The following is a 22,758-nucleotide window of genomic DNA, read 5'->3' on the forward strand; positions in this document are numbered from 1 at the left end:
TATAAGATAATCAATGAAAGAATGACAGCTGATATAATACTAATTAACAACCACAATATACAAAGTAAGATATCCATATAACTAACTAACAACTCTTAATGCTCCCTCTCAATGGGAGTGGTTGGGAAATTAAAAAAAACTCTTATCTTGGCCAACACAGTAACAAGCATAGATAAGGCAGAGCCTTTGCGAACATGTCAGCAAGCTGCAAATGGGATTGAATGGACATAAGATACAAAAAAGTATCCTTCATCTAGTCCTGAATAAAATGACAATTGATCTTGATGTGTTTAGTGTGTTCACGAAATGTTGGATTAGAAGCAAATTATATTACGACTTGATTATCACAATAAACAATGGATGACAATGGACTATCAATATGCAAGTCACAAAGGAAGTTGCTTTATCCAAACAAGCGTATTAGTGATAGATGCAATAGCCCTATTTTCAGCCCCAGCCGACAAATAAGAAAGAGATTAAAGGATGACCCATGAAGATACAAAAAACTAGTAACCGAATATCTCGTGTCAGGACAAGCACCCCAATCAACATCAGCATAAGCATTAAGCTGAAAAAATCAGTTTGTTGCAACAAAGCTCCTTGACCTAGTGCAAGTTTGAGGTAATGAAACAAATGGTGTGTGGTAGGGTCGAGTTTACCGTCGCCCGTAAATCCTCACTACACAAATATTTTTTATAAATCACCAAACTAACTACTTATACTAACTGGTAGTACAAGCGGCAAGTCGGGGTCGAACCTCAGGGAAGCGCAGGAGATTAGTTCATCGAAGCTCATTTTCAGTTAAAGAGATAAATGTTGGAGGTGGGGAGGGGGGGTGGATTGATAAAATAGAGTGGAAAAAAGTAAAGATAGAAGCACAATTAATCGAGATAACTTAGCTTAGAGGAATGGATTAGCCCAATGTAATTTAGATCATTGAACCAATTTATGACTTAAACTTCTTGTTTATGCCTAGCCCAATTGATTGGAATCCCAGCTAATGATCCTAATTATTTAATTAATCAAAATGTACAGAAAATTAATCCGCTCCATATAAATTGATAAATCGCATTAAGTTCTAGGATTATACTAAGATGAGTGTTTAACTTCCAACGTCTAATTAAACAATCAATATGGTTTTTCTCTTGATTGATGGGAGCCATCTTTTTTGCTTAACTAACTTATTGCTTCCATTGGGATTAACCTATAATTATATGTCACATATTACAAGTTAATCACAAAGCATTAGAATTACACAAAAAAAAATCATTAGGCGTCAATCAACAATTAAAATCATGCAATTCATAAATGTAAATTCGGATTAAACCCATAGACAAGTTCGTATACATCAATAAATCAAAATCTCACAAAATTGCATCGAGTTCCTCTGAATCCCTAAGCTAAAAAACCAAAACCTTACCTTCCCATGGAGATGGAGAGGCTACAATTTGGCATCTACTCGATAAATTACTAAAGAAACGCCCAAAATACAAAGTGGAAGAGAAAAGAGAGGGAAATTCGACTGGAGGTCGAAGGTGGGCAAATAATTCTGACCTAAAGCAAAGAAACGTATATATAGGGTAGCATCGCAACGTTGCAATGCTACACAGATTAACGTTGCAATGCTACAAGTAGCGTTGCAACGCTACTTTGCCTTGCAACACGCTTCCGTCTTCAATTCGTAACGTTGTAACGCTGCCTTGTTCTGTCCAAAATAGGTAACTACTACCTTATAGCATTGTGCAACACTCCGTCCAGAGGTGTTTTCGTTCGTTCACGTCCTTTTGAAATTCGATTGCTCAAATTAGCTCCTAATTGCTCCAAATTAACCCTGAATAGCTCATAACGACTGATTCTATCTCCAAGATTCTTAATACCTATAAAATCATCAAATAAACATATTAAACATAGTAACGATCTAGAATTAAGAAGAGAAAAATAACATATTTTCGGTGCTATCAGTGTACAATACTAAAGTGAATATTTCTAGGACTTTGCAAAAACGGACTTAAATGTTGCGTTGGAAAAGAATTATCAAGCCTCTGAATATTTGAAAATACAAGTGTCTTCCAATCAAACTCCTATAATAAGTAGCATACTCTGGAGGCAACAAAGTACCACAAGCTTTGGAAAGCCTTAGATTGGGATCCATAGGGAAACTAGTAGGCTTCACATCAAGGAAATTGGTGTCTTTAAGGATATGAAGACCATACTTTCTTTGGGACAAAAAAAATTCTTACATTGAACGAGAATGTAATATAGCCTTAACATAAGTAATTTCTTTTTTTGAGAAGGTAACAAGTAGATGGGTCTATTATCAAAATGTCATTGACAAAGATAAGTAATGCAACAAATGTGCTATATCAGTGTTTCTTGTGAAAAGTGAATAGTAATATTTTGATTGTACAAAATTATAAGTTAGCAATGCATCAGAGAATTTAGAAAATCACTCACGAGATATTTGTTTTAGTCCATATATAGATCTATGAGACTTACATGCTAATTTCTCCCTTTGATGAGCAACCAGAGAAGTGAAATAGTCTAAAGGAAGTAAAATATAAACCTCTTCAAATATATCACCATGAAGGAATGCATTATTGACATCCATTAATGTAATAGGTCAATAAAAAAAAAAGCGGTTAAAGTAAGGAATACCTTTACTATCGCTATATTGTTAATTACTTTTCGTTCACACACATTTCAGTCATCATCATCATCCTACGTTTAAAAGACACATTAGATAGTGATTATGAAATGACCAATTATTTCTATAATGTTTAAAATAACTCCATATTAATGTATGGAGTGTGTGCCAGAGCACTCTTACCACTGGCAACATTTATTTTTCAGTTGAAATTGTGAGGCTCGGTAAATTGAAAATCAAAATTGTTGAGGACTCCATATTAAAAAAATCAAGGGACCTCAGACTCTATATGAAATAGATAGACTACTCCTCCCATTGTCAATTGGTTATGAGATGAAATCTCATGTTATCTAATTAATATGGTATCAGAGCCTATGAAGTCCAAACATGGTGATCCCAAAGAGATACTATCTAAAGATCTGATCCAATAATGATGAACCTAAAGAGGCACCCTCTTAAGGAGGTATGTTGAGAATCCCACTTTGAAAAAAAAAATCAAGGGACCTCACACTCCTTATAAGATAAATGAGTTATTTCTTCCATTGTCAATTAGTTTTGAGATGGAATCGATTAAAAAATTTGGCATAGATACAACTCATTTGTGGAATAATAAAGTTACAAATTTCACTACTAGAATAGGAATTACACCTATATATATATATATATATCCTCTTCAAGCATAGGTATAGCCTCATAAATTAAATTTGGAGTTTATATATATAAATAAAGTTTCCTTGGATTCATGGACCATGAACTTTATGACAAAGGTTCCATATATTTCAAGTTATTCTTATATTTGAAAATAATAATAATAATTAAAAAAGAACAACTTTATGCTTTGGACACTAAATATTATTCTTAGACTAACACACTAAAATGTAATTGCCAAACAGCATATGAAACTAAAAAAGTTCTTGTCCTTTTCATGTGAGGGGAAAAAAAGAAAAAGAAAAAGAAAAGGAAAGGGAAAGGGATTTATTAGCTTTATGCTATTTAATGGATAAAATGCATGAGATATTCACTTGGTTTTGCTTTAATCTTTGGCTAGAAATCAAAGAATTAGGGAATCTAATTCCCCATAAAACGTGATCATTATGGTCACAAAAAACAACTTAACCCACTTTATATTATTGTTTAATGATAAGATCAAATATTTTAATGGTTAGTGATGGCATCTTTTGTTGTAAAAAAAAAAAGTGATGGCATCTTTTAATTTTAGATTTTGTTAAATATAACAAGCTAATTGATATGTTAGTGTTATTTATAGTCTACTAGTAGAAATATATAATCTATCACATGTGAATTTGACAACATAGTTCAATCGGTTTAGATATATATTCTTTTTTGTTAAACTGAACATAATTTAATTGCTATACAAATGTGTTGTAAATCACTACATTCGTGATTCAAATCTCTTTACACTCAATTGTACTAATATATATTTATTTATATATATATATACTTTCTATCTTATCAATATCATATATATAGAGTTAAAAGAATTTTTTTTTTCCCAAAAAATATGCTTTTTTCTTTAATAAAAACAATGGATTATTTACACTTAATGATGGCTAATCATTGTCATAATTAAATTTTGGTGTTACTGAACAGTTGTCTATAAATTGTCAATAAAATGAAAATTTGTTTTTCTTGAAAAAAAAAAAAAAATCTTTGTTGACTTTTATGACATTGTTTCTCCCTTCTCCTTTGATTTGGCTTTCATCTCGTGTCATAAAAATCTCATTTTGTTGTAATGCATTTTATCAATGATATCCTCGTTGTTTTCTTAATTATTATCATTGAAACCCTTTGTAATCAATTCTATTGAATCTAAAGATTAGGCTTGGCTTGGTTAGTAGGGTCTGCTCTCTTTATTTTGGAGACTCGTTAGTCCATGAATTCTTTAGAGCAAGTTGGAATTGTGGAAGAAATGTCTTGATGCGCCATATCACGGTCATGCTTGTTCAGGGCCTGTTGCCTATGGTCGTATGCCCAATCCAAACCCTTTTTATCATGTTGTCATGTTATGTATTTCATTAGTTAAGTTAGTTTGCTTTCCTTGTACTTTTTGTTGAATGACCGCTCGCCTTTTTGCATATGAAAGGGTGTTAGTTGGCTTTTTGTTTAATGCACTATATGATGATAAGACTAACCATCACTTCCCCATACCCAGAGTAGTATGTTATAAAACCATTGTTGTTGCTCATTGCTTTCTAGCCTACTACGATCTTTCTCTTCTCTATTCATACATTCAAAATGCTTGCAAAAACCTTTTTCTCCAAACCCGGTTTCTAAAACTGTTTTCCCTAAAACGAGGGTAGAAGTTGCGAGAGGCACCCAGTGTGCCATCAGCGTTCCGTATTCGAATTGGCTGACATGTTTGTGAGCAAAACAAGTGTCGTACAATCACGAAGGAAAGCGTCTGAAAGTGATATTGTGACACGCCGCAATCATTACTTCTCCTCCTTTTATGCAATTATGAACTCCTAACAAAATGAGATTTTTGTTGGTATAGTCTCACTATTTTGACACATAGATTTGCTTGTTTGTCACTACCGATTTGGTTATCCATAATTTTGATAACTTTTAAAACCTACTTCTTCAACAACCATCAATTTTTACAAATAACAAATATATAGGTAAATTAAACACAGACTACATAAACTCTGATTTATTTTCACCCTGATCTCCTATATATGTTGAATTTGAAAATATTGACTATTCAAATATAGACTTTACTCGCTCCTTTCCGAAGTTTGATATAACTTGAAATTAAAGTTTTAGACTACAAATTAAATATGTTCTATTATACAACTTGCATTATTTTACATGACATACTACCTTTTTTAACTTTAGATTTTTTTTTGCCAAAGTGAATTTAACTTAGTGATCGAAGTTCCAAATCTCCATCCATACTCAAAGAAAAGAAAAGAAAAGAAAAGAAAAGTTCAACTCTAATTTTTTTTTTAATTATTTCAAATGGCAAAATTGTTGAAAATATTTAAAGAATATAACAAAATTCCAGAATCTATCAATGATAGATACGGATAGAAACTGATAGACTTCTGTCAGTGTCTATCAATATTAATCATTGATAGATTTTAAAATTTTACTATTTTTATAAATATTTTAATTTATTTTTCTATATTTCAAAACGACCCTTTTTTTTTCGCTATCCCATTATTCTTCTCAACCCAATCGAGCTAAATAACAAAAAGATAAGGAAGAAAAAACTCTTCAATGATCATATAAGTAAAGGGAAGGGGGAAAGAAAAAGGAACACTACTTTCTTGAACAGAGGAACTACTTTTGTACATTGTCTATTAAGTTCAAATTAGCCTAAACCCATTTCCAAGAGGTGCTAAAAATTTCAGAAAGGATGCAAAAAGAAGAAAATTAGAAAAAAAAAAAAAAAAAAAAAAAACCCATAAAATCTCTAGGGTGTTTAAATATTCCCTATTGATAATGATACAATAATCCAATTAAAATCTCCATTTCAATTCCATTGCTTATGACCTGGAACCCATTTAGGGCACTTAGGGCTGAAATAATTTGACACAACCCTTGAATTCAATAGTTGAATAATGGGTTCATACTTAACACATCTTGGTGTTTTATACTGATTTATTGATGCTCCTAAGCTAATTGCATAGTCCATGAGCTTATCGAACGTCCCGGTTTCGACGATCTTGATCTCAAGGGGACCGATGGACTTATCAGAGACCCGACCTTGACGATACACGGCGTTGAGAGACTCTTCAATTGTGAAGCAACAATCTTCAAACACAGAGGGTGGAATTGGTGTTGTTTTAATTGCATTGTTATTGAGAGTTAGCTCCCAATAGAGCACATAATGACCTGGGATTTTTGAAGTGTCAACACAGCTTGTGTACTCACTCAAAGTGACATCAAATGGAATCAAATGGTTTAGTGCATTTTTGACAGCATTTTGTAATTCCACTTCATCTGTTTTGTCTGAATCTATGCTTAAAGCAACATTTTTTCTGCATATGAAGTTGAATTGTGGTGCATTGTTCTTGAACCCTGCCACTCTTAAAACGTCTCCCACTCTGTACCTATACAACCCTAAAAAACCAAAAACCAAAAACATCAAACATAGAAGCAACATCCTGTTACAATTAACGTGTTTGGTTTCGAATCAGAGTCAATTGAGAAGAGATCTGTTCAATAACTATTTAGTTTTTGACTTTTGTTAGAAAAATTTAGAATAATTTTTAAATATATATTTTGTAATTTTTAATTTTGATAGCTTTTCTATAAAGTAAATAAAAAAATAGGCGAAAACAATGTAAATAAGTTTAATTTTTAAAAACAAAAAATTAAGATCCTGTTTAGTATTTTTTTTGTTTTTTATTTTTAATCTTTAAAAATTAAAACTATAAACACTTATTTCATCTTTAAATTTTTGTTATTTAATAACACATTTGATTTTTAGTTTTTTTTTTTTTTTTGTTGATAATTAAATTTATAAAAACTGGTTGTACTTACGAATTCCTTTATTTATTTATTATTTTTTTTTTTTTGTCAAAATCCAAATTTTAAAAATTAAAAAAATGTTTTCAAAAACTTGAATTTATTCGTGGAATTTGGCAAAGTATTAAAACATTTTCTTAAAAAAAACCATGGTAAAAAAACTATGTACACTTTTCAAAAATAAAAAATTTAAAAACAAAAAGATTATCAAACAAAATGTTTACTTTCTACTAAGAAAAAGCTTCTAGTAAGTTATTAAATTTTATCGAATTTTAATATAAAGTTATTAAATCTTTTGAATTTTAACGATCTACTAGATATAAAATTGAAATCCATTAAACACCTTTTTGTCGATTCTCAACAACAAATAAATAAATAAATAAAAATTAAAAAATAAAAGGGTCCTGACCTGCATAGGTGGTAACGACGAGCTCATACTCCTGACCAAGCTGAACATCAACAAGATCCACAAGCTCCTTCTGCAACTCTTTATCACTCAACCCTTTACTCCTATTCACGGGAAGAAACTCAAAATACGCCATTGTTGGTATAAGCGTATACGCCACTTCCTCTGGTTTACACATCGGCTTCAAATTCACTCCAAAATAACACTCCGAAGAAGCATACATTGTACAAACAATCGGCAACCCATTACTGTAATAATCCAATGTCTTTATGTACTGCGACATTGTCCCTGTTACAATCACATCCACATACTTCGTATTCGGCCATATCCTACTAATAATTCCTCCCCAACATTTCTTCCCACATTCCCCTTCCACAAAATCCGCCAGTTTCGGGTCCGGTTTCAGAATTTTCCTCAACGATTCACGGATCCCCTGATCTGTAATCTCTGAATTCAGAGTCCCTGTTCGAATGTCGTGGCAGAGGAGTGGGAAGTGCTTTTCCAAGAACCGGATGGCTCGGATGAAGCCCGAGGCGAAGACGGCGCCGACACGGAGGACGTCGGTGCGGTGGAGGAGGCCACAGAGGAGCTGAGCGTACATGCTTTGGTAAGAGTCGGAACAGAGGATGGCTTGGTTTGGGCTTGTGTAGTTTGTGTATGGGTCAAATGGACGGTGTTTGAAATGGGAGCTTTTGTAATAGCTTGTTAAAACAGGGCGAGCTAGTAAGCCACTTGGGGTTTTTGATTCTGATTTTATGAATAGAAAGTACATTCCTTTGCCTTTCTCTAAGCCTTCTATGAATTGGCTCATTACTGGCATTAGTAAGCTGTAGAGTGATGATCTTCTTTCTAGCTCTTCTTCTATTGTTGGCATCAGCTTTCTCTCTCCTCCCGATGTACCCGAGCTGGAGATGAACGAACGAACGAACGAACCAACTATCGGTTAATTTATAATCATCGTCCATAAACTCAAAAGCTTAATTCGAAAGAGAGAATGTGAATCCATTTGCAGTGTGTGATTATAAACAAATGATGGTTTTTAGCGGTTTCTATATGATGACACCTCTTGTTTTGGGTTCGTGTTGAGAGTATTGCTGAACTTAAAAGTTTGAGTTGATGGATTTTTTTTAATTTAAAAAAAGTCATTTCTTTGTTACTGATGGATTTCAATAACCAGATGACATTTACCCAGTTCAATTTAAAAATAGAAAATTTTCGATAAAGTTAAGTCATAAGGAAACTAAAAAAAAAAAAAAAAAATCTTATTTTGGGTTTGTATTAAAATATAACCTATCCCAAAAGCTTAAGTTGGATAAATTTCTAAAAATTTAAGTTGATGGATTACCGTTAAACAAATGACGTTTATAACAATTTAAAAATCAGATATTTAGTTATGGTAAATTAAGTATTTTTGAATGATATTTGAAGGCAAAAACAAGAAAAAGAGAGAGACCCATTTAAGGGAAAAAAGGGGAAGAGGAAAAAGAGAGACCCACCTGGTGAGAAACTCAGAAATGGGAGAGGAACAGAGGATGGGAGAGGAGTCCCCATTGGCAATACGGTTGATATCAGGTTGAATATCCTCATAGGAGATGAGAGGAAGGGTTTTTTTGAAGGTCTTACGGTCGGTGGCACCACCGAGGCCGTGTCGACGGAGGTACTCGACATCGGCATTGCGGGTGAGGATCTCGGTGAGGACACGACGCTGGACATGGTCGGCGTTGGCAGTGACATCTTCAATGAATTGAAGAGTCTTCTTGTTTTTCTCTAACAGTTTGTAGTATTCAGTGGTAGAGCTGAGAAATGAGGACTTTTGAGGAGTTTCTTCAGGCATGTTGTTGGAAAAGGATAGTCTTTTGGAAAGTTGAAAAAAAGAGAGAGAGGGAAAGAAGAGTAATTAAGAGAAGATTGTGTGTTTGTGTGTGGTTTTTTTAAGAAATGATGGTGGGATTTTTGATGTGAGGAGGAAAAAAAGAAGCATAGTGGGTTTATATAGACTTCTTCAAACTCAAGGTCAAGGGAATGGGTGGAGTAAACTAGCTAGATACTTCAAGGGTACTATGGTAAATGTCTACTTTTTGCATTATTTTATATAGTCAGTTTATTCTAATTTGCCTACCCTTTTAAAATAACAATAATAAAATTATTTCATTTTCTTTTTCAAACAATGAACCATTCTTAGATTATCAAATTCGAATCTACCATCCAGTAGAAATAGTACCCATTCTAACTGGTTAGTTATGTTCAAATTCACTACTTGTAAATAATGTATACATTTTCTTGAAGTATTTTCTTAAATCAAATATTATCTCATTCGAGTTTGGTAAGATTTAAACAATAAATAAAAGGCTATTTTTAAATATAAAAAATGAAATAAAATATTTACAAATATAGTAAAATGTCGCAATATATAATAATCTATCATAGTCTATTCCATTTAGATGATGATATTTTATTATTATTTATAAATAAATACGTAAGTTCACAACATTAAAAATAAAAGTATTTTCTAAATTAACACAATTATAAGTGATTGGATTATCTTTTTCTTAATAGTATATATAAAAAAGGTTTTTTAATTAAAGTTTCTCTTTTCAACTTTAAACTAGAAATATATATTAAAAAAGAAAGTAAAAATGAGTTGATATAAGCAAATTATCATCTAATTAATCCTTTTTATTCTTTTTGTAAAAAGGAATCTAACTTTAGAGACAACAAAAAGAGAAAAAAGAAAAAAAAAAAAACGAACACTCTTGTCATCATCTACATAGGAGAAGAATATATAGATAAGAGATAATAATGAATAGAGTAGAATATAATTTCTCTAGAGATGATTTTGGATATGTTGAGATTTGTTTTTTTGTACGCATGGCTATTGTTATTTACGAATTTTTAATCATAAGAACTCATTTTAAGTTTATGTTTGAAATTGCATAAAACAAAGTGAAACGAATAAATAATCCAAAGGTAATAAGGAGACCAAAATGTGTATTTTAATCAAATTAATATATTTAACCTACTTTTTATACTAAAGGCAAAATTTATTAATTATAAATCAAGAAATTAAACTTGACATAAATTCAAGAATAGTTTAGTGAACAAGATATAAGTTATCATTTTATTTAGCTCTACGATAATTGGCATGATCACTTCTCTCAAAGATCGAAAGTTCAATTCCATTTTTCATAGCTATTGTAAGATGGACAATATCAAACCATTTCCACATTGGTTTAATAAGAGGATGGTCACCGATTCACCATAAAACTTACGTCCAAGATGAACAATATCATATCATTATGCAAATACGTAGAAGATCGTTATCTCACTAAATACTTTTTTATCCAGCTGGGGCTTAAATTCTGATCTTAGATGATTTTCAACTACATAAAAGTTATTGTTGCTAATTCACACGACACATTTCCATCATTTTAATTTCCACTATATTTTCACATTTGGTAAAGTTAGCTATTATCAACATTTTCATTTATAATAATAGAGTATCAAGTGTTAGGTTTCCAAACAAGTTTGAGAGAGAAAAAGAGAGAGGGCTAATAATGCATGAAAGTTCTATAAACTTTGAAACTTTTAGCAACTCTATAACTATGAAGTCTATACTATCATCCTATAATCCATTCTATCACCTTACCACTTCATCTCTAAATCAAAGTCAAAATTTGACACCCTCTATTTTTATATTTTAATGTTTTACTTCCTTTTAAGTTTTCTTTGACAGATTTTTATTTATCCCATTATTTAAAAATAATTGGATCCTAAATTCGAGTCGAGTCTAAGTATACATGTAATTTTTAACTTGAATATAGTGATTCATATGTACTTGTACTATATATATATCTCTCTGAAATATTTGTATTTTTTTAGTTACTTTATCCTTTCCAACTATTGTATTTTCTAGTTTGATTTATAATGTTTTAAAAAAAAATTGTTTAAAATATTATATGTTTTTAATCTAATATTTTATTTAGTTTGCTCCAAATTATTGTTAGGTAACAAAGAAACAATGTAATTAAGCATTATGATACTAAGCTTTGTTTATTAAATGGCTGCGTCCAACTAATCAGTCGGAAGAATTAGGAAATAGAATTTAGATGAATATAAACCATTTTCTTAAAGAATATAATTTAAAACTTAAAATTTGTTTACCATAAAAAAAAAAAAAATAATAAAATAAAATTATGTGGTAACCATTTCGTTTTTTGTTTTTGATTTTTGAAAATTAAGTATATTTTATCTCAATTTCTTACAATGATTTACATTTTTTAAAAAAATTTAATGATTAAATTATTAGCTAAATTTGAAAAACAAAAACAAGTTTTTAAAAACTATTTTTTTATAGTTTTTAAAATTGGCTTGGTTTTTTAACCATTGGTAAAAAGTAAATAGCAAAAGAAGAAATTTGAGAGTGAAAATAATGTTATAGGTTTAATTTTCAAAAACAAAAAATAAAAAACGAAATGTTTACCAATGAGACGTTAGTTTTTAAATTTTTTTTTTTTAATACAACAACTAGAAGTAGGGGATTGAACTTCTGATCTCTTTGATCAGAATGCATGTTAATATCATTGAGCTAAGCTCATTTAACCCTTAGTTTTTAAAGATAGTATAAAGGTTTACTAAAAACAAGTTGATAGATAAAGTAAAACAGAGTTGGTTTATTTTAAAGGAAGTTTAAGATGTCAATACTGACAAAAAGTTTGAGGTTTCGATTTTATGGAAATGTACTAAAATAAAATTTACGGAAATGTTGATAGAAATGGTGATAAAATGTCGATATCAATAGATATTTATAGAAAAAGTATAAAACTAAAAATCAACTCATTAAATATTAAGTGTAATTGCAATGAGTAGCACTTTTAGTATTAATAATTTAAGTGTATAACAACGTTAAAGAATTACAAATATATCACAATTTATTAGTGATAGATTCTTATCGATGATATAGTCTATCACTGATAGACTCCGAGAGTCAAATCTAAATTTTTTTAAATCTTATATTGTATCATATCTGTTAATGTTTTGGGTCTGATTGTTATATTTGCAACTATTCCTTAAATTAATTCATAAATATTTTTATCCATTTTAACCAAGTTTTAAAATATATATTTTTTAAATTACCTTTATAATTACCTAATTTTGAGGAATAAGTGTATTTACAAAATCTACTTTTTCTTCAAGAGGTTGAAAATAAGTGTGTTATTTATATTAATGATATTTTGTTACCTATTTTTATGTTTTATAATCTTTTTACATTAAAATATTGATGTACTCTTTATGTCCAAACCATGAAAATGAAAAATTTTCAAAAATAGAAAAATAAGAGAAACCATTTACACAAAATAAAAAAACAATAATTTTCTTTAATATAGGTTGATAGAAGTTTATTAGTGTTTATTAGAAACTGAAAGAAGTCTATTACTGATAGACGTTGATAGAAGTCTATTAATCAGTACTTTTATTGCTAGTTTTATAAATAGTTTAACATTTTCTGCGAAAAACTTTCCCTTTTTTAAAAAAATTAAAATTATTATATTTAACGGTTTGAAATTAATACAAAAGAGAGCTAAACCGGCAATAACCGGTAGATGCGCAAGCTAATAAAACGGTTACATGCGTGCAAGAACAGCGAGTGTTCCACAAAATACCGGCAACCAATTTCCTTAAATTGTCAAAAGGTGACTTCCATTTCCCGGTAACAGTAAACGATAATGTAAATAAAATAATCGTATCATGATATTTTGGCGATATGTACTGAGACAAGTTACGGAGAGTGAATAACAGATACTATGCGGGCGTGTGTACGGTTAATCATATGGTTTCTTGTTAGAATCCAAGTGGGACCACCCATTTCTCTCGGTGGACGCGTGTACAAATAAGAGTGGATTACCTTTTGTCTTGACGCAGTTCTAAGCCGATCCACCTAATACCGACGCTTTGTCGGCTCAACTTCGGCTGCCGTTTCCATTATTTTGGACTTTTTTCGGCTTAGCCGATTTTTCTTTTTTTCAAAATTATATTAAATTATGTAGAATTCTAAATATTGGAAAATGTTATTTTTATTTTTTAAGTTTAAAATTATTAATAAAAGAAACACATGTTTTCATACAAAGAAGCGATGATATTTGACATGAAAGTTGATGCGTAAAAATTTATATGGCGTACTTACGTATGTGCGTAAAAATTTATATGGCATACTTACGTATATCTGTATGATATTATTTACAATTACATATAGAAAATTAAAATCATTATCACCATTTTTATTATCACAAATATTGTTAAAATATTTTACATAATCAATTTTATACATCAACTTTCACGTCAATTTATATAAATGAGATAGTAAAAAAAGAGATTTGTAAAAATAGAAAAATAAGAGAAACTATTTACACAATATTGCAAAATTTAATCTTCTTTAAGAGACTGATAGTCTATAATGATAGAAACTAATAGAATTCTATAATTGATACTATGTGATAGACATTGATAGAATTCTACCATTGTTTAACAATATTTTTTTTGCTATTTCTATAAATAGTTTAACATTTTTTTTTCTGTAAAAATTTTTCTTATAAATAATGTCAAACATGAGTTTCAATATTTTTATCTGGATAATGAACAAGAAAATAATAATAATAATGTTGAAGGGATTTTCAATTTAATACGTCATATTTAGATTCTAGAGGAGATGGAGGATAATCGATAATTTTAGAACAAAAAATATTAAATAATGAGAGTTTTGTTTTATTACATGTGCTAGAATCGTGGAGTATTGTATGGTGATGAGAAGTATATATATTGTATGATGTTCAAAATATAAGATAAATATGTCGGCAAAAGCTTACCTATGTGCTATGGACTATATATGTTATATTCCACTAAGGTAATGCATAGCCCTCTAAGGACTATATGTTATGATAAATATTCTCTCCTAGTCCCTATATTCATGCAAACACGTGTCGAGACTTGATTGCTCTCCCACTAATTAATTAGAGTTGAATTTTATTGTAAACTTCGTTTTCTACACTTTATGAATAACAAAAATAATAAACAATTGATAGTTCGATCTCCTATACCTATTCAACTGTTAAACTGGTTTTTCTCCTCTTAAAATATCTTTTGATCTACCATACTCCTCTCTCATTATTATTGTTTTTCTTCTTCCCACATGCTATTTTAGAAAAAAAGTTCTCTTTGTCTTTAACTAAAAAATATTTCTTAAAAACAAATTAAAGGGGTTTTTCTTTCTCTAAAACCTTATATCCTTTTATCTTTCTAACAATGAATTGAACTCCAACAACTTCCAAATTAAGTTTGTGAGGAGAAAATGCTCTAAAAGATGGTTCTTTTCACCCCTTTCATAAACTCAACAACCACATGCCTATCTTGGGTTGCTTCTCTCATCTCTTTCTATACTAAGGTTTTCTTTTCTCCCTCGACTCACAAACCAACTAGAAAAGTTAATTTGAATCGAAAAGAGAGAAGAAAAAGAACTTTTTGATTCTTAAGATTTTAGGTCTAGTTTCTATTTCATCCATAAATTTAAAAATGTTACACTTTTAGATCTTAAGTTTTGAGTTAGTTTATAGGTTTTAAAATGTTACAATTTTTCCCTTAAAATTTGAATTTTGTTTTATTTTGATCTATAGATTTTAATATTTACACTTTTAACTTAAAATTTTTAAATACTCACTTTCAATATTATTAATATATCTAAAATAATTATGAAGTGAAATTTTAAAATTAATCGATGAAAATTAATTATAAATCTTTTAATTTTTTTTTAAAATTACTTAATAGATGAGAAACTAATAATTTAACTTCGTACTGTTAATTATGCATATAGTCTAAATAAAGCCCAAAGAAAGAGACATAAAGATAAAAAGTCATTAGACTAAAGCACCATAATTGAGGAAGCATTTAAGGAGCCAAAGTAAGATATATATGAGAAATTGATAAAATCACACTATATAATAGTGTGAAAGTGGTGATGAAGAAGAAGGGTTAGGCAAAGAGAAAAGTTTGATAATTAAGATTTGGATTTTGAATAATGACTAACCACTTTCACCTAACAAAAAGACTTTAGTGATTACATAAAGAAATATACATATAGACACTTTAGAAGAATAAGTTTGTAGGTATAGATGATAATGAACTAGGTTTAATTTATTATATGATATTAGTTTAAGTTTAAGTAACCAAAGCTTGGATTTTGATTAGGCATGAAAGGCAAACAAGAAAAAGAAAGCAAACAAAAAGAAGAGAAAAAAAAAGGGTTGCTTCTTAGCTGGCATGCAAAGGGTTTTGTGAATACTTATCTACTAAAAACTTGACCTCTTTTCTTAATAAGTCTATAAAGCAAAGTATGCATGAGCCTTATTTTTCCAATATTTCCCCCCAAAAATGGGACAAGATAAGTGTGATGTGTGTCAACCCATTGTGAGCCTTTCTTTTTTGTATGGTTTTCAATGGCCAAATAATTGGTGCAACTTAGCCTCTTTTCTCTCTTTTATATGAGTGTTGTGATGCTATAATTGAGTTTGTTGCCCTTTTTTCCTCTTATAATTGTGATAACAACCTCTATGTACATGGAACAAAATAAGCTTTATTAACTCCTACTAAATATCTTCATAACTTCTTCTTTTCTTTTTTTTTTTCCATTTTTTTTTTCAATTTGTCTTCAACTTATCCACTTGGTAGATGGTGAAACTTAATCAATATATATAGTTGAATCACGTTGGAATGCGACTAGAGTGTTCCACTTGATTAATAAGACAAAGATTCATGATATATAAGAGAGGACAACTAATCCAAATAGTATGAAGTCTTTTGGGTGAAATTAAAAGAAAAATCATGAGGGTTAATGTCAAAAGTGAATAATATCATATCGTTGTTGTGAAGATATTTAAAGAGTCGTTGTCCAAACAAATTGAATGGTTGGATATATAGTGTCGAGTAGATGTGAAGTAGTAGTATTTAAGTTTTTTTAGTACAATAATTGCGAGGATGAGAGCTCAGACCTTCTAATCTATCTTTAAAGAGGAAGGTTATATCAATTACCGTTGAACAGTTTTAGAAATGGAAACTTAAATACAAAACAACCAATCGTTCAATTATATTATATATTGAGTTGAGAAAATTTATATTTTAAAAGATGAAAGGATAAAAAAGGTATGTCAATCAATAGCTTGAAGTGATTTTTTAAATAAAAATAAAATATTAGGTGTAATAGGTACGATATGAAAATTTTAATGTACTTATATGTCACACATATGTTAAAAAGGTTAAATTAATATTAATTTTCAAATTTTCAATTGGCCAATAAATAATATCTTTGTAAAGCCATTGTTCTTACTATCATTTAATTTTTTTAGGAAATGATAATCTGATTAGATTGATTTAAATGCCACTTGTTTTTATGATTTTTTTTTTTTGGGTGGCAATTGTCAACCTTTCATTAGTTTCCCAACTAAAATCTATTGTAATTTGTCATCTAATTAATATATATTTCATTATTGCACTTTATGTTTTGGAAATCTCCAACTTGTTTTCAAAAGTGGGATATGGAAAGAAGAGAAGAGAAGATAATAGATAACTTTTAAGTTAAAAAAACCATTTTAGGTCAATATTTTAGATTTTATTCCATTTTAGTTCATATATTTTTTAATTTTAGTCCATATACTTTAAAAAAAATCTTAAAATTTTTCTATGAAATTAGTCTTTTTAGTTGATTGTTTTCGAAAAAAATCTAGTTTTTGTGAACAATCCCTTTAAATAATTGTAAAAATATATTTAGTATTGTCTTTTGTTACATGAAAATTATTATTATTATTTAACCAATATTGAAACATAATTTTAAAGGATTGAATTTAAGATTTTTTGAAATTAGAAAAATTAAAATTAAAAATATAGAGAACAAAATGTTGTTTTAACTTTTTTTTTTTTTTTTTTAAAATTTATTTAGCATACTGTTCATCTCTGGAAAGAAAAAAAAAAAGCATTTTCTACTAATTTTATATGTTAAGAAACCTACATGATAATGACACGTATAGCTAGAAAACATAAAATTTATTTATTTTAGAGTGTACAATTTCAAGTTTTTACACAAGAATGTCAAGGAGACAGATGTGATGAAGAATCTTCTTCATATTCATCTCTATTTTTTATTTTTAAACTCTCAAAAATATAAATGACATGTATTAATATTTCTTACTTATGAATAAAAAAAGAAAAAAAGCAAAAAAAGAGATTATGTGTAGGTATTTTTTTTTTTTTGGAAATTCAATATTTAAGATTCCCATTATAAATCTAACTTAATTAATCACTACTACAATTTTGAGTTTTTGCTCACAACAAGATTATCTTTAGTATTTATCTAAGAGATTTTATTATTTTTTTTTTTTTTTAAAAATCTCTTTATACTTTTTTTTCTAAGTTTAAAATGAGGTTAAATTACAAATTTAGTTTATGAACTTTCAAGTTTTTATCTATTTTTAGTCTTTGAACTTAAAAGATGTTTAATAGATTCGCCCTATTCGGTAATTATTTAGGCCATGTTTGGTAACTATTTGGTTTTTTGTTTTTGTTTTTGTTTTTGAAAATCAAGCCTGTTCCATCCACAATTTTTACAATAATTTGCATCATTCTTAAATACAATGGTTGAATTCTTAGCCAAATTTCAAAAACAAAAACAACTTTTTGAAAGCTATTTTTTTTAATTGTCAAAATTTGGCTTTGTTTTTTAAATCGTTGATGAAAAGTAGATATCAAAGGAAGAAATCTGGAGGTGGAAATTGTCGCACTCCTCCCTTGATTACACTCCTAATCTCAGAAGAAATGAGAAGACAACAGTCGCCAACCCTCTTACGACAACTACTGCCCAACATACTCTTGTAATCCTGTGTTTTTCGCACTGATTACACCTCTTTAGTAGTTCATAGTTCACTTTACCACACAATCTCAACAACAGTTTAAAGCTTATAAATTACTATTAACCAAAATATCAACTTCAACATGCATAACAATTTCAGCAAACTAAGTCTATTATAATCATTGTTCGACACAAGTCTACCATGTTCCCCATGACATGAGCATAAAGACTAGATTAATAAAACATGATGAGCCACCTAAGTTTCAATTTTCTGAGGGTCTAACTGGCAGAACTACTAGGCCTCGGGATGTTGACTGCTATCCGGGGAGGAAAACATTAAAAAAGAGTGAGCTGGAAGCCCAATGAGTGACGTCTTTAAAGAAAACATGCTTCCATAACTCATAATATAAACAACTTAATAATAAAACATTCTCATTAACATACGAGGGTTCAGAAATAATAATTAGGAAATAAAGAAAACATAACATGAAAACTCTGGTTTAAAACTCATAAACAAATCCTGTAGAATCCCTCTACTCCCTTGCCTTAACATGCGGGAGAGCCCTTTTGTTCGATCTCATCAACATCGATAATAAAAGTCTTACGTACATGTAGAGCTGAATTGGATCCTGCTTACCTTACCATACCTTTGGCAACAAGGATTGTCATATAACTGGGTACCCTAACATACCTTCGGTACCAAACCTTAGGAGTAGGTTTTCATATCATCACTCATGTTAACATCATTAAATAGCATGCTTTCAAACTTACAGGAATCAATGGATAACTCATTTAAATGTTAAGTCATGACATGAAAACTCAAGTAAAATGCATGGAGATTTCATATAAAAACTGTCTTTAAAAACATCAATCATATGTGTTAAACTCAATTTTCATGACTAAAAACATGTATTGAACATTAAAGTAAGAGCAACTATGCGTTGAATATTCATAAACAAAACACGTAGAAAATATTTTGAAACTAATTACTCACAGTACTTTGGGTTACTTCCTTAAAGGATTGTAGGCCTCCTCTATATGTGTCTGCTCTGTAAGAATAATAAGAGTATTTGGTTAACGCCTTAGCTTCCTCTCAAGCTTATCTTATTATTCAAAATAAAGCATGCAGAACTTCAACCATAGTTCGACATATCACTTCTTTCCTTTACTATGTGATATATCCTTAATACATTGTATTTAACGCATAATCACACTTAATCAATTTTTTACCTTGCAACCAACTAGTGTGTGTGGCAACTCACACAAAATACCCATATGCATCAAAATGTGTTGGCTTCGCCTATGCGACAATGACTTGTCCACACTTAACATTTGTTGGTCAGTTGCTTGCTTATGCATGAATTGTAGCTGCTTGCTTGTTCATCCAGTCAAAATTTCAGATTTTCACTTTCAACTTGGATAACTTAAATTCCAGATACAATCTCATGAAACTTCCTTCTAAGAACTTATTCCTAACATCTTAACTACCTTACCTTAGAATTTTAGCTTATGATTATTTTCTCCCAAGCTTGGAACTCACCAATTTTTACAACTCGACTGCATGGCCTTAGATTCTCAAACACTTGAAGAAATTCTTCAACCTTCAACTCAATTCCATGGAGATCTTCTTCCAGTAGCCTTGAATTAGGTTCTTCATAGCTTAGGCTTCAAATAAGTGGCAACTTTTCTCTCTTAGCACGCTTAAAATGCCCAAACCGAGTTCTTCAACTTCAAACTCCCTTTTATACTAAGACTACATGCTCATGGAGTTCCTTAAATTGACAACTTCCATACTTAACTCATTTTTAAGGCATCTAAGCATGCCATGAGGCTTACTAATTAAGTGTTTAAGCTGAAGACTTAAGTCTCTTGCCAATGCCCAAGCTTACATTCCTACTAGCCTTCTGCCGCTGGCAACGCATACCACTGTTAACGTCACATCCTCATTTGCTTATGCATCACTGTTCAACACATACGCTAGTTTTACCCTTAGACACTCGTGCTTAGGCCTACTACTCATAAACATGTCCCTTATTTTTAACACGCCTCAACACTCCTCGTCTACCATGTGTTCACTTAAGCAAACCTAAGTGCCCGCATTCTATCTATCCCAGGTCTTCACCAACCTCTAAAGGCCTTTGACGCATACTTCCAGTTACACTTAGTTAGAATTCCACCCTTTAGGTTCTTAAGCCTACAAACGGCCACGCGTTCCTCACTTGTCTTAGCTTTCCAAAATTTGCCTAAGTGTTGGTTGCTCTTTGCTACCCGAGAGCACTCCATTTTAAGACTTTGAAATTTTTTCTCATCTCCACTTCATACGTATATCCATTGTAACTTCCATAATCTTCAACTACTACAAACGTTATAATCATATACATATAAGAACTTATACCTGTAATTAGTATAATTAATACATAATTAAGAGAACTTAAACTTAATTAACTAGAAAACAAGTTCAGGAGTTTACAATTTACCTTCCCCTTAAAGAAATTTCGTCCTCAAAATTTGCTCTGTACTGCTCACGTGAATAGGTATAGGTATCTTTTTTTCATCTGATCTTCAACTTCCCATATAGTTTCTTCAACTTCATGATTCCTCCATAAGACTTTTACTTTCGAAATAGTCGTGTTTCTCAACACTTGCTCTTTCTTATCTAAAATCTGAACTGGTTTCTCTTCATAAGAAAAATTTTCCTTCAACTGCATCGGCTGGTCTTGAAGAATATGAGTAGGGTCGGGTACATATTTCTTTAACATAGATACATGGAAAACATCATGTATCTTAGATAACTCAGTAGGTAACGCTAACCTGTAAGTTGCAGACCGCCCACGTTCAATTATCTTGTAGAGTTCTATATCTTGAACTCGACTTACCTTTCTTACCAAATCTAAGTATCTCTTTCCACAGAGACAATTTTCGGAATACTCGATCTCCGATTTCGAACTCTAACTCTTTTATTTTCTTATCTGCATAGCTCTTTTGTTTCTCACGAGCTATTTTCAAATTTTCTCTTATTAACTTAATATTTTCCGATGTCGTTTGAACCAATTCTCAACTGTCTTTCACCAACCCCATTCCAACACACTGGAGTTCTACAAGGTCTTCCATACAAAGTCTCATATGGTACCATACCAATCCTGTAATGGTAACTATTATTATCAACAAATTTTGGCAATGTAAATGTATATCCCAACTATCTTTAAACTGTAATACACAAGCTCTTAGCATATCTTCCAAGGTTTGAATCGTTCATTCTGACTATCCATCCGCCTGTGGATGAAAGGCTATACTAAAATGCAACTTAGTACCAAGTGCCTTTTGCAAACTACGTCAGAAATTTGAGGTAAATCTTGGATCTCTATCTGATATAATAGATACTGGAGCCCCAAATTGGCTCACAACTCAATCAACATATAACTTAGCCAGCTGGTCAAGGGTAGATGTGGTTCTAATGGGCAAAAACTTGACTGTTTTTGTAATCTTGTCTGCAATTACCCAAATATCGTCATAACTGCTAGGTGTCCTAGGTAAACCAAACAAAAAATCCATGGTCACATGCTCCTATTTCCATTCAGGTACTGGAAGTGGGTTCAACAATCCTACAAGTCTCTGACACTGGCTTAACCTGTTGACAGATCAAACATCTATCTACTTAACTAGTTATGTCCTTTTTTATTTCAGGCCACTAATAAGACTTCTTTAATGTTTTATACATCTTGGTGCTACCTATGTGGTTGAATCATGTACCTCTTCTAGCAATGCATTTTTCAGCAGCTCATTGTTAGGTACACATAACCTGTTATCCTTTATCAAGGCTCCATCCTATCTCAAAACAAAATCTGATCTCTGTTGTTGTCTAACTTTTTCAATCAACCTACTGAGATTATAGTCTGCTATTTGAGCTTTGATGATATCATTTACTAGTGTAGGTCTCATCTGAAAAATGAGCCATCATTTCTTCCAAACGACCTACTGATAATGTTGCATTAGCTTCTTTGAACTCCTATAATAACCTTCCCCTTAAAGAACTCAACATATCTCTAGAACAACTCGACTTCCTACTCAAAGCATATTCTACCACATTAGCCTTGCCTGGATGGTAGTCAATGGTACAATCATAATCTTTTATCAATTCCATCCATTGTCTTTGTCTCAGATTTAATTCCATCTGATCAAAGATATATTTTAAACTCTTATAGTTTGTAAATATATGACATTTCTCACCGTACAAATAATGCCTCCAAATCTTTAATGCTAGCACAACAACTGCTAATTCTAGATCATAAGTAGGGTATTATACTTCTTCAGTTGCTTGGATGTATAAGC

General features: G+C 30.5%; 1 protein-coding gene across 1 annotated transcript; it reads right to left on the reverse strand.

Annotated features, from left to right (window-relative positions):
- Positions 1–5,925: 5,925 nt before the first annotated feature.
- On the reverse strand, positions 5,926–9,502 carry LOC120085093 (indole-3-acetic acid-amido synthetase GH3.6-like). The gene is made up of 3 exons (XM_039040949.1): positions 9,041–9,502; positions 7,548–8,449; positions 5,926–6,730 (listed from the first exon to the last, which is right to left on the reverse strand). The coding sequence occupies exons 1-3, from the start codon at positions 9,376–9,378 to the stop codon at positions 6,141–6,143; spliced, it is 1,830 nt and encodes a 609-aa protein (XP_038896877.1). The 5' UTR covers positions 9,379–9,502; the 3' UTR covers positions 5,926–6,140.
- Between the last annotated feature and the right edge of the window lie 13,256 nt (positions 9,503–22,758).

The sequence above is a fragment of the Benincasa hispida genome, chromosome 9 (assembly GCF_009727055.1).
Source record: "Benincasa hispida cultivar B227 chromosome 9, ASM972705v1, whole genome shotgun sequence".
Lineage (NCBI taxonomy): Eukaryota > Viridiplantae > Streptophyta > Magnoliopsida > Cucurbitales > Cucurbitaceae > Benincasa > Benincasa hispida.

What these genes read in the sequence shown, in the direction of transcription:
- LOC120085093 (XM_039040949.1), bottom strand. Translation starts at nt 9,378, where the DNA reads ATGCCTGAAGAAACTCCTCAAAAGTCCTCATTTCTCAGCTCTACCACT. An exon ending in ATTTCTGAGTTTCTCACCAG is followed by an intron (nt 8,450 to 9,040) that starts GTGGGTCTCTCT and finishes GTTCATCTCCAG; the next exon opens with CTCGGGTACATCGGGAGGAG. An exon ending in CGTCGTTACCACCTATGCAG is followed by an intron (nt 6,731 to 7,547) that starts GTCAGGACCCTT and finishes TTGGTTTTTTAG; the next exon opens with GGTTGTATAGGTACAGAGTG.